The sequence below is a fragment of the Pituophis catenifer genome, unplaced genomic scaffold (assembly GCF_029215685.1).
Source record: "Pituophis catenifer annectens isolate HBS135680 unplaced genomic scaffold, rPitCat1.0.hap2 SCAF_1, whole genome shotgun sequence".
Taxonomy (NCBI): Eukaryota; Metazoa; Chordata; class Lepidosauria; order Squamata; family Colubridae; genus Pituophis; species Pituophis catenifer.
The window spans coordinates 278,980,328-278,993,741 of NW_027256881.1; the positions used below are offsets into that span (position 1 = coordinate 278,980,328).

Consider the following 13,414-nt stretch of genomic DNA (forward strand, 5'->3'; position numbering starts at 1 on the left):
ATTACCGGTATGTTAATAAAAGTTACTATTATTATCTTAAATTAATCCACTGCAGGATAAAATCCTGTGAAGATTAGGGACTGTAATTCATCACATCGATCTAGTATGAGTTGGTAGAAGTTTTTTTGACTTCCCAATCGAGCTGAAAGTCCTTGATCCAAAATCACCCAGCCAAGCTTACGGGTCTAAAGGGAGACCTACACTCACTTTAACCCCTGTGTTCCACTAACACTCATATTTCTTCCTTTCTCTTTCTCCCATCTCACGGTGATTTCACTGATATATCCATATAATAATAATAATAATTTTACTGTCATTGTACGTGTATACACAGTATACCCATACAACAAAATTCATTTAACACTCAAAGACCAGGTCCAACACACATAACAATCCCCAAACACACTCCCACCCACCACAATTCCCCACCCCTAAACCACCCAAACATCCACACAACAGACCAAATAATACTGTCCAACAGCTCACTGATGGTGGCCCTTTAGTTCATTGTTGAGTGCAATTATAGCTCTGGGATAAAAACTATTCAGAAAAAGTGTGGTCCGAGTTTTAATTGTTCTGTATCTTTTGCCAGAAAGTCCAAAAAGATTGTAAGCAGGATGGGAAGAGTCTCTGAGAATGTTATGCAACTTTCTCAAATATAGTTCTCTTGGCAACAACATGGAAGTGCAGCTGCTGTTTTCCAGGGTATTTCTTTGACCTCCTGTCTAGCATACTGCCCCGATATTCCCTAGGAGTTTCTCAGCCACATACTATGCAAGCTGTTTAGCTTCTCAGCCTAGACTTGGTAACGCTAGGGATATAAACAACACATTCAAAGGAGAAAGAGTGGATACATTTTGGTGTTTTGCTGTTTTTTAAAAAAGATAATATTTGAATATTGTACCTTCTCACATGATCAAATATGTATTTAAAGATGCAGCTAAACAGAGTTAAGTAAGTGAAACAGACAAAGTAATGACATCTAGATTTGTTATTACAAGATTTTTTTTAATATGGTCTGTGACAAGCAATATCAAAGATGCCAACTCTCAAGCGCCATATTTGGAGACCAGACAAGTTTCAGCAACAATACACAGGTAGGCAGATTGTAATTTTAATTAAATATGAAAACATGAGCTGTGTACATTATTTTTCCCTAAAAAAACACAGCAATCTCAAAAAGTTTTATTGTAAAATATTTTCATGAAATGAGTGAACCAGCAATACATGCACTTGCCTGTCTCCTCCTCTGTAAAACAGTACGATAAAGAAATAAGAGACAGGTGAGAAAGTTGACTCAGGATAGAAGAAGCGTGCCAGGCTTCAGGTATAAGAATGGAATACAACACTGACCTCCATTTCCTATGCTGGAACAAAAGAAAAAAAAAGGGGGTGGGGGACTTCCTCACCAGCCATATTTGGTGTAATACTTTAAACGTTTTTCTATTTATGCTTCAACCTTGGAGAAAAATACTTTTTTTTATAATAAAATAAGTTTGCTTAAATGTAACCTCGTCCCACCTCCCCCTGCAAATTTTGGAAACCGCCCATTTTCAAGACTGTGATTGGCTATTTCATTCCAAGACCTTCCCCGCCCATCCCAAAGGAAAGCTGTTCTTTGATGTGGAAGCAAAAAGGGGGACAAGAAGGTAGCTCAGAGCCTGTTTGCAGACAGAACGAAAAGTGCACCTGGATGGAACAGGGTCAGGTGGTGTGGTGGATAGAGAAGTGTTAGTTAAAGGTCACTTTCGCCATAGAGAGCTGTCGAGAAAGACATGTAGTCCAGGGCACCAGGTACAGAATCCAGCCCAGTATAAGGTGCCATTCTAGCAATGCAATATTCAGCTTGATCTGGAGGCAGTTCCCGCCGTAATTCATCCACAGTGATATAGTTCTGCAAGAGAATACACAGATGCCCATTTTCCATTTTAGCTTATTAAAAGCTTTAGCTTATTGATATCAAGCAGACATTATTTGCTAAACAGTTTAATTCAAAACCTTTTTAATTGGATGTATTATAGAAAACTGCAGTTGAAGATACAGGTTAATTTGTTTTTAAAATTCAAACAAGAGTGCTGTGTGAAACTTAAATAAAAAATACCAGGTTTTTCCTTAGGGATGCTTAGGATCTGTTTCTTTTTTAAAATTCTTACTTTTTTAAAATACATGCTGTGTGTGTGTACATACACACGTACGTGTGAGACAATAGACAGTGGGTCCATGAAATCCAAATGATGTCAACTAGGTCTTGTAAACAGAGCAACTGAAGTGGAACAAAAAGGATCTGCCAAAAAGCACCTAAAAAATCTATGATAGATGTTAAATTCAAAGCAGGCACTTCCTGATTTGAAATTCAGTCCCTTGCTAGAATAAACCTCATTTAAATAATTCATTATCCTACTAGAATAGCTGAAGAAAGCATCAATTGATTCCCAAAAGCTAGTTACAGAATTTGGGAAAATTGCTAGGAGAGACTTGCCAGAACCTAAAAAAGGTTCTTACAGGCTTTGTTCTATAGGTAGCCTTTGACTTATGACCATTCATTTAACAAAGATTGGAAGTTTATGGCAGCTTCAAGAAAAGTGACTGACAACCCATCTTCAACGTTTTGACTGTTGCATCATCCCTGCGGGGACATTGATTGCAACCAGCTCACATTTACGATGGTTGCAGAGTTTTGTGGGCATGTGATCAAAATTTGTGACCTCTCCAGTTGGCTTCCAATAGATAAAGTCAATTGGAGAAACTGGATTCCCTTAGTGAACATGTTAAAGGGGGTGGGGGGAAAGAGAGAGACTGGCCAAGCCATGGAGAAGAGTCAAGCGAGGATTTAATCTGGAGTCGTTGTTTAGGCATAAAATGGTATCATCTGACTCCCCTTGAATGCCGTTGGACCTTAACTAGTGTGGCTCAGGTGCAGAATATCAGTCTGAAAGATTCCTGTGAAATAGGCACGAGCAATAAAGTAGCTTTTCATGTATGGATCTGTTTATTCATGCCTGACACCATGTGATTTACTTATTTACCATGATTTACTTAATGACTACAGTAAAAATGGTTGTAAAATTGAGTCTGGTCTCAATTTTAATTTTGCTTAGTGACCACAATTCTGATTCCAGTTGTGACCCTAAGTTGAAAATTACCAGCACAAGTTTATAGCACAAATATAACTGACAATTAATAACTTGAGACATCTATTCCCACTTGGCCTTTGAATCCTTGTCATGAATGCCAAAGACATGGATTACCCTTCTCCATCCCATCGTAACAGCAGAATAGCTAGAGCAGGGGTGTCAAAGTCGCATCATCATGGTGTTGTCACGTAACATACCGGGACTTTTTTCCCCCTTGGCTAAATCAGGTGGGGGCGGAGACAGCACGTGATGCATGTGGGCCGTGAGTTTGGCAGCCCTTAGCTAGAGCATGTATCTAGAGAAGGATCAGGCAAATACATGCTTGAATGCCTGGGTGTATATATATGCGTAGAGTTGTTTTGACTTATTGTAGTGATATGAATTCAATGAGCATATTTAAGAGAATGTGTAAGACGTTCAATCCGTTATTAAACTTACAATTCCACTCTTTCTTTCATGGCTTCAAACAGAAATAAAATATTGGTGAATTGAAGGGAGGTTCCAGATGCTCAGGTAGTTCAATAAAAACCATACTATCTGTTCACAGTATGATAGTGGCCACTACACTCTCTCTTTTGTATTTATATTATAACCTGAAATCAAGCTTAAATTTTGCTACAAGTCAGCATTCTTTTCACTCAACCTGAACTCACTTTATCTCCAGCCAGGATCTTGAAAGAGGCCATAACTTGGTCAGCTGTATCGGTATCTGCTGTTTCCCGGGACATGAAGTCAATGAAGGCCTGGAATGTCACCACTCCAATGCGATTGGGATCCACAATGCTCATGATTCGAGCAAACTCTGCCTCACCCTGCGCCAGGAAATAAAATTCAGCAACAATTTAATTCAAAGGTGGCAGGAAATCATTGAATAGAAATTGGTTGCACTTACACACTATTCCCTAGGACAGAGGTCTTCAAACATGGCAGCTTTAAGACTTGTGGACTTCAACTCCCAGAATTCTCCAGCCAGCATAGTTGAAGTCCACAAGTCTTAAAGCTGCCAAGTTTGGGGACCCCTGCCCTAGGATAATTTCCCTACCCTTTAAATGCAGGGGTCTAAAACCCCCATCATCCCCAACCAGCATGGGTTTAACCAGATTGAAGAGCAACTAATGCAAAGGGAACAATTCTCAGCCCAAACTACAATGAATCTGAATGCATTCGGAAGGCACAAGGGACCCAAATCCTATATGAAGCTATTTCCCCCCCCCTTTAAAATATAGCTTTATTAATTTTCAACACATACCCCTCACAATAAAATACAAACTGACATAAAGGGAAAAGGGAAGGATTAGAGTTGAGAGACTCACATGGCTGCAAGAAAGGAAATGTCAGATTCTGTCCTTTTTTCTCCTCTGTACTGCTTCCCAACAGAAATATACAAATCTCATTCAACCTGCTGAAGTTTCACCCTAGAAGATGCTGTGACTTCAGCAAAAAGACAGCTCTGCCAGGTTTTGCCCTCTTCATCTTTTGCCTATCTCCAGTTTTTCAGCACTCTGCATTTGTAACCCTCCTTCCTATAATTCTTTTCTTTTTTCTACTCTTCCTAGAGGTTCCTTTTAAACTCTGCCTCTGTTTTTTTTTACCCATATCATTCAAATGAGGCATAATTTCCAAATTAAGGGCTACTAAGATTTCTATCTGGACTTTTCAAATCTTTTTTTAAAAGACCATTTTTCTCTGCAATCCCATGGATGAAACAACTAGATGCTTTTACTTATAACATGTAATATTTTATTGTTGCTAAAATATAGCTATATACAGATTGTAAATCAGTCATACTGAGCTTTATAACCTGATATTAACATATTGAAACCTGTCGTTTAACTCATTGAAAATTATGACAACTGGTTGTGTTAAGGGTTAGAAGGACTAGAAACCACTGGATTTGATAAAATAGCTTCTGAGTCACTACCTATAAGGTCAGCCCGTATCTGTCACAAAAATCCAAAAATCAAGATAAGTTCATTCACAAGTAATGTATTTTATCATTTCTACTGTGACATCTGGCCTGACCTTCTGACTTGACAGAAAAACATTCAGATGTTTTTACATCAAGTTCAATAAAGCATTCTCTCCAGTAAAATTTAAAAGTCATACCATAATTAACTGCAAATGCAATGAGATCAGAAAGCTGTCCAAATATCAGGGCTAACTTTAATTTGATCACCATGGTTTACCTCTATGTGTGCATTGGAAGTGTTAGAGCAGTCAGCTGCTGGTGGTGGAACACACAACTATTGAACTGTAAGATGCTGACGACAGAAATATGTGCAAAAAATGTCTTGACTGAGGAACTGCGGGATTAGGGGCAAATTCCATTAATATGTTTATTGGACCAGTGTCCCTCCTGGTTGGTGCTGGCTTCCCGGGAGGTTACACGAGGCTGGCTCCCAAGGATTGTCAACGCTTCTTTGAGAGAGGGTTACTTTCCCGCCACCTTGAAAGAGGCGGTGGTGAGGCCCCTCCTCAAGAAGCCCTTCTTGGACCCAGCTGTTTTAGCAAATTATTGCCCAGTCTCCAACCTCCGCTTCGTGGCGAAGGTTGTTGAGAGTGTGGTGGCGCGACAATTCCCCCAGTACTTGGATGAAGTGGTCTATCTCGATCCGTTCCAGTCGGGCTTCAGACCTAGGCACAGCACGGAAACGGCATTGGTCGCATTGGTTGATGATCTCTGGAGGGCTCGGGACAGGGGTTGTTCCTCTGTCCTGGTCCTATTAGATCTCTCAGCGGCTTTTGATACCATCAACCATGGTATGCTGCGCCGGTTGGAGGGTTTAGGGGTGGGGGGCACCGTGCTACGGTGGTTCTCCTCCTTCCTCTCTGACCGGTCACAGTTTGTGTTGATGGGGGGCCAGAGGTCGACCCCGAGGCACCTTGTATGTGGGGTGCCGCAGGAGTCGGTCCTCTCGCCCCTTCTGTTCAACATTTATGTGAAGCCACTGGGTGAGATCATCCGTGGTTTCAGGGTGAAGTACCATCAGTATGCTGATGACGCTCAGCTGTACATCTCCACCCTGGACCACCCCAATGATGCCCTTGACGTGATGTCCCGGTGTCTGGAGGCCGTACGGATCTGGATGGGGAGAAACAGGCTCAAGCTCAACCCATCCAAGACCGAGTGGCTGTGGCTCCCGGCGTCCCGATATAGTCAGTTGGTGCCATCTCTGACTATTGGGGGCGAGTCATTGGCCCCCACGGAGAGGGCTCACAACTTGGATGTCCTTCTGGATGCACGGCTGTCTTTAGAAGAACATGTGATGGCTGTGGCCAGGGGGGCTTTCTATCAGGTTCGCCTGATTCGCCAATTGCGTCCCTTTCTGGATCGGGACTCCTTGCACACGGTCACTCATGGTCTCATCACTTCCCGCCTGGACTACTGTAACGCTCTCTACATGGGGCTCCCCTTGAAGAGCACCCGGAGGCTCCAACTGGTCCAGAATGCGGCCACACGGGTGATTATGGGAGCGTCATGGCGCTCCCATGTAACACCTCTCCTCCGTGAGCTGCACTGGCTCCCAGTGGTCCTCCGGGTGCGATTCAAGGTGTTGGTGACCACCTTTAGAGCGCTCCATGGCTTAAGACCTGGATATTTACGAGACTGCCTTCTGCCACCGAGAGCCTCCCACTGGCCAGTACGCTCCCACAGAGAGGGGCTCCTCCGGGTGCCGTCGGCCAAACAATGTCGACTGGCGGCCCCCAGGGGGAGAGCTTTCTCTGTGGGAGCACCTGCCCTCTGGAACGAGCTCCCCCCAGAGATACAGACGATTCCGGATCTACGTACTTTCCGTCGGGCCCTCAAAACTTTTTTATTTCATCAAGCCGGGCTGGCCTAACTCTCCAATGGTGTAATTTTAATTTTAATTTTAAATGGGGGATTTTAACTGTTGGGCCAAATCGTTTAATATATTTTTAAATTGTTTTTAAATTTTGTATTCTATGTTTTTTTCCTATGGCTGTTCACTGCCCTGAGTCCTTCGGGAGAAGGGTGGTATATAAATTTAAATATTAAATTAAATTAAATATGGAAACACTGCCACTATGATCGAAACAGAAGCTGAACTGCCCAGATGGGGTCATTGCTGCAGATGTCACTGGATTACAGGTGCTACATGACACACCATACATGCAGGTGGTGCAAAAATGTGTGCTGGCTTCTTCTGAATGCTAATGGCAGGTGGGTGTCACTGCTCTGATTACTGGGCATTAGTGGACTTCAGAGATTCTGTTGTCGTTTTAATATTTTCTACTCATGTGATTCTTGGATTGAGTACATGTTAAATATGTAACTGGATATCTCCTAGAATAGTGACAGAACATGTCTACATTCCCAATGTTTAAAGGAATTAACATTTGAAAAGAAATTTCAATCTGGAAAAATAAAACTACTCCTTCAGCAGAAAGGAAGTGGTCTTGAAAGGAAATGTTATGCATTTGCATGATGGTCTAGTAATGAACATTAATTATTTCAGAAAGCCTGTGAGAACAGACGTTATATACCTTTGATTCAGTCTTTACTATATTATTTCTTTTATTCAGAAGATTCCCAAAGGAACTAATGTCAGGCAACGTTCGGTTTCTTTTGAAAAACATAGCTCGCATTTAGACAATTCTGTCTGTAATTAATAGGCATTAATTCTTTTTCAGCACACTTTTAAAAATGTAAGATTTTAAATAATCTTCTGTTTGAAAATCATGGACATGTATTTTTACCTTACATTTTCTGATGTATGCCCTTTCCCTTTTTAAGGGCCAACTATACCAATATGAAAAGAAGTGCTGTTGATGCTACATTACCATATTGTAACCAATGGAGATAAGGAAGGTGTGGAAATCTTCAGCATCCATCATGCCAGTCTTCTTCTACAAAGAGGAGTTTAAAAACAGAAGAATAAAGGGGGGAGGGGGGGAAGAAACAGAAATGGAGAGAAAGTCCAAGAAGAGATGAACCCATAGAAGATGTTATAAGCAATGGATATTCATTAAGAAGGAATGGAAGATAAAGCATTGCATGTAATGAATGTTAAAAATAAGTTGAGAAAATAAGATTTAGACATTTTTCATAAAGATGAGATGGAAGTTTAAATGTAGATGAGAAGAAAAATAGTTACGGGGATATAAAAGAAATAAAAAATGGAAAAGTGAAGGCAAGACAGCAAGATTTTAGGGAATTAGGCAAATTGAAAGTTTAGCACAAAAGTTTGAAAATGCATAAAAAGAAACAGCACAGTGGAATTGTGGGAAAACCAGAAAGTAATACATGGAAATATGTGCAACAAAATATAAGAGCATTGACAAGAGATGGATTAAAACAAAAACAACAAACAAAAGAGGAGAAAAAAAATGTTATTTCCTCATTGTTCAATATCTGGAGATGTTTCCCACTAGCATTCAGTACCTGCGCATCGTTTCCAATATCGTAACCCAAGCTGATGAGGCAGGCTTTAAACTCTTCAGGGCCAAGAGTGCCGGAGTGGTCCTGGTTATGCAGTGTACCAGATAGCAGGACATGCATTGGTGGTGATGTAAAACCAAGGAACAGAAAAGAGGTGTGGGGAAAAAAAACAGAAGTGCAACATGCAGTGAATGAAGGAAGATACATGGAAGAAGAATGGCATGCAGAAGAAGACAGAGGGAGGGAAAATAAGTGCACAGGTTAGACACCGTGTTACCATTTCACACTGCCAATGCATTAAAAAAATTATTATCCATAAAATGTGACCTGACTAGCCAAGTGTGTGCATAACAACCACTGCTCATAGCAAGCGCTGAAGGTGGCTTTGCCCCTCATATCACCCCTTATCACTGATTATATAACTTTAAAATTGCCATGTTTACCCAGCAGCCAAGCACACAAAAACAATGAATTCAAGATCGTGCTCTCAAAATAAGAATAAAATCTTTTGAAATAAATTATAGGTCTTAAGAAGCTATAGTGACATCAGAAAGGATATTCTTTTACACCTAACTACATTTTAACCAAGTGCAGTAATTTTTAATCAAACAGCCTAAATCTGCATTAGAATTCTGTCTGATATTTTCTATGTTTATCTTCAATTTACAAATACATACATATAGCTATTTTTAAAAATGGTTCACATGGCACAGCACTGGATTTTCCTGTGAATGGATGCAGATTTTTCACCCTGTTGTTTGGCCCAACGGCTCCTACTTGTTCATCTTGAAACAAATCAAATCAAATGAAGAAGTCAGAAAAAAATTCTAGAGAAACAACCCAGAATTTATGGTTCTTAGCAAATGCTAAACAAACCACAGATTGAACAGTCTGTAGTATCTTAGCCACACACAATCACAGGAGAAGTCAATAGATATGGTAATGCTGATTTGTTGCATCATGTGAACCAGCACAGTATTAAAATGGAAATCAAGAAATCCCACAGTACATATAAGCTCTGCTGAATTGCAGCTAAGGCAAAGAATTAAACAGAGTCGAGTTTCAGTGCATCCTGTTAGATCATGATTTGACTTCTGCTCTTGTAACTACGGTATATGTGAAGCCAGTCTATGTGCCCCTTGTGGTCACAGTGAATACAACAAGTTACCTAGATCGAGTGTCTTAAGTTGGGGGACAGGTTATATTATGAAAGTTGGCCTTGGTCTTTTTGAGAAAAAGTTCTAAAAACTCGCCTGAGGTAAAAACAAATGTGAAACAGAGGAGATACAGCCAAGAACAGAGACTGTTTCTGAAAGGAAGACACAACTGTTTGCCCACAGCAAAACCAATTTGCTCTGATAGTAGTGGTATCTATGCTTTAAGTGAAGAACTTTCTTTTCTGAGATTTGGCTTAAATCTAGCAAAAGGGCTTATAAATGGGGAATGATGCTGTTTAATGTAAAATATTGAAATACACTGTCAAAGTGCATTCCCTGAGGATAGTTGTACAACTAACATATATAAACCTAGCTATGGAATTACATATAAATAAATTGCTACATAATAAAGCAATCCCGTGATCATTAGCTACTAAGATCAATGAGACCAATGAGACTGGGCCTTTAAATTTTTATCTGAGAAGAGATATTGAGCCAAAATTTGAGAATGAATGAACTATGTAGTTCAATTGCTTCTATTAATCTTTCCTCTGAAAGATGCTGGCTGTAAGGGTTTCACAAGAATTTCAAAATAATATTTGGACTGATATTAGGATTTGGGACCTCCAATTTTTATTCAACCCAAGGAGATCCCCTCCTGAGTGCTTACAAGTATTGCTATATCTTTCCTTCTTACCCTGTCAAAATGATTGAAGGAGGCACGGAATTCATTCATCTGTTCCTGGCTAATTCCTTTGGCATCCCGAGTCAAAATCTGGTTCTCCACTTCATTGATAGTTCTAGCAATTGTTGTGAGCAGTTGCTCCCAACCCACTCTGATGTGCTGGAAGGGGGGGGAAAACACCAAAGATAACTTATTTCCAGACATCTTAAGCTGAAGGGCAGTATTTGATGCCTAGTTCAAATGAAGTCAAGGAAATCTTGAAACAAATGTTACTTAGATAGAGATAATGAGAGAAAACTGTGTTAGTCTACAGAAGCAAAACATCAAGGGTCTGGTAGCACCTTTTCTGGCTAACAAATTTTATAAAGAGGCATACACTAATTCACATTATTCACAATACACATTATCTGCTAAACAAATAATTCCCTCAACACTGTCAAACTATTTACTAAGTCTGCATTACTATTAATCTTCCCATCACCCATCTCCTTCCCCTTATGACTGTATGACTGTAACTTTGTTGCTGGTATCCTTAAGATTTATATTGACTGTTTCCTAATATGATTTGATTGCTTATTTGTACTCTGTGACTATCATTAAGTGTTGTACCTTATGATTCTTGATGAACATATTTTTTCGTTTATGAACACTGAGAGCATATGCACCAAGACAAATTCCTTGTGTGTCCATCACACTTGGCCAATAAAAATTCTATTCTATTCTATACTATTGTAAACTGCAGCAAACAAAAATGTATGCCTTTTAATAAAATTTAATAGGAAAAGGTGCTACTTTATATGAAGACCCAGATTTCTTCAGAAATCCACAATGCTAGGAAAGTGGAAGGGAAGAGAAGAAGAGAACGACTGAGTTAACAGTGAAGATGAGTGCACCATTGGGAGTCCTGAAGGGCCCAGTTTAGGATAGACTTCCTGGAGAAGGTCTACATATGTAGCTAAGGATCAATACAACTGTTAATTATAATAATAAAAAAACCACCTTAAGGATAAAGGTATTTCTAGATTTTATGGCCATGTTATTCATTCTATTAAATGTCAGCAAGTAACTCTTTGCTTTATAGAACATGCAGATTTGGAATTGGGCCATACATAAATCCGTTTTTTCATTAATCGCACACATACATCTTTCCATTGGCTGAAGGGAAGGAACTTCATTTTGGTTTTCTATTTCTGTGTACTTGGGTAAAGAGGATTAAATCTTTGCTCCCTGTGTTCTTGTTTAGAATGGTTGATGCAACAGTATTGTATTTCAACATTCTGACAATGAAAAAAAAATCCTGGGTCTCTAAAGCAGATGACTGGGACCTGAGACAGTCTTGGAAACAGCAGTTGACATACTATAATTACTGCCAGACACAGTGAGGGCAAAGCCTTTTTAAATTCTCTTGAGGGCTTTTTCTTTACCCCTGGGATCTCCAACATGGTGGTCATGGAGACGAACAAGCCTAAAGATACCTCACTTGGGGCCTGCCAAGCTTTCTGTTCTACACTCATTTTGAAATATATGTAGTCCTCGACTTATAACAGTTCATTTCCTGACCGTTCATTTTTCACACTTATGACCGTTGCAGGCCTCTCTGACATTTAGATGCTTGACAACTGGTTCATTTTTATGACGGTTGCAGTGGCCATGGGATCATCTTTTGCAACCTTCTGATAAGCAAAGTCAATGCGGAAACCAGATTCATTTAACAACTCTGTTACTAAGTTAACAACTGCAGGGATTCACTTAACAAATGTGACAAGAAAAGTTGTAAAAAGGAGCACTTTTCTCACTTAACAATATAAATTTTGGATTCAATTGTGGTCGTAAGTCGAGGGCCACCTGTATTTCAAGTATTACTTAATTTTAGACATAATTAGAAAGCTGGCAAGCTCCAAACTAAAGCACTAGAACATCCTGATATTCCTTATAGGAAACATAAGTGTTTTCAGAAAAACAAAAAGGGTAAGCAAAGGCAGTTAATCGCCCCCCCCCCCCCGCTCTGCCCAATCCTATGGTAAATTGGAGATTGAGTGAGCATTCTGCAGGGTTACAACCAGGGGTGAAATCCAGCAGGTTCTGGAGAACCAGTAGCAGAAATTTTGAGTAATGCAGAGAACCGGCAAATACCATCTCTGGCTCGCCCCAGAGGTGGGGTGGGAATGGAGATTTTGCAGTATCCAAGCCATGCCCACAGAACCGATAGTAAACATTTTTTAATTTCACCACTGGTTACAACTCATCGATTTGGTAAAGGAGAATGGACAAATGGGTGTTTTGTAATTGGCCACACTTACTATGATTGCTATTTTGTGAATGGATAAGACTTCCATGGCAGCCGTTTGTTTCAACAATCACACTATGCTCTGAAAAAAGTGCACCCTGAAACTCTTAAACTCTAGGATTCCTCTGCCTAAAATAACCTCTATGTGACCTTCATTATATGAGAACAGCAGCTGCCAATCGCACCACATTCCTCTGTTTATCTTAAACTAAGCAGATCCAAATAGGAATTCTGGACTTTTGAGGTTTCCTTACCACGTCTTTGCTTACAGTACAGCAACATTGCATTGCGTGTGTTTATATTTATACACAATGTCAGTGTGAGGCAATGATATTGGTCTGCCATCCTTTGGCAAGGAATCCTTTAACACAGCAGGACTGTGTAATACATTCATTCTCTTCAAAGATCTTTTCCTTGCAACCTTATACAATTCTCCGAGTCTTTACCTCCATAGTGTAGTTGGTGTGCTTATTATCGAAGATTAGAGCCTCCTGAATCAGCTGGTGATCTCCCTCCAGCTGATCAATCTTTGGTTTATAGTTCACAATGCTCTTCTCGTACTGCCGCAGGTGATTAAGCTGGTCCTCCAGAGTCCCGTGCATCTCTATGGAGATGCGGCCAATCTCCTATAGGAGCCAAAGGAAATGGAGAGGTAAGGAACAAGTTCCAACATGAAAGGCATGTGCTCCAACTGTTCCCTAAATGAACTAAAATGCTTTAACCACAGGCCTTGCAGTCTCAAAAGAATTC

General features: G+C 40.1%; 1 protein-coding gene across 7 annotated transcripts in view; it reads right to left on the reverse strand.

Annotated features, from left to right (window-relative positions):
- Positions 1–1,022: 1,022 nt before the first annotated feature.
- The window catches only part of ACTN1 (actinin alpha 1), a 123,023-nt gene continuing 110,631 nt past the window's right edge, over positions 1,023–13,414 (reverse strand). For 3 of the 7 annotated variants that reach the window (XM_070938576.1, XM_070938568.1, XM_070938611.1), the window contains 5 exons: positions 13,111–13,290; positions 10,390–10,536; positions 8,539–8,619; positions 3,788–3,946; positions 1,023–1,894 (listed from right to left, as the gene is read on the reverse strand). In XM_070938576.1, the coding sequence (XP_070794677.1) occupies positions 1,736–1,894; positions 3,788–3,946; positions 8,539–8,619; positions 10,390–10,536; positions 13,111–13,290 (726 nt within the window). In that variant the 3' untranslated portion in view covers positions 1,023–1,735. Of the gene's footprint in view, positions 1,895–3,787; positions 3,947–7,937; positions 8,004–8,538; positions 8,620–10,389; positions 10,537–13,110; positions 13,291–13,414 lie in introns of all 7 variants that reach the window. The other 4 variants (XM_070938593.1, XM_070938584.1, XM_070938621.1 and 1 more) reach the window with 3 other exon arrangements.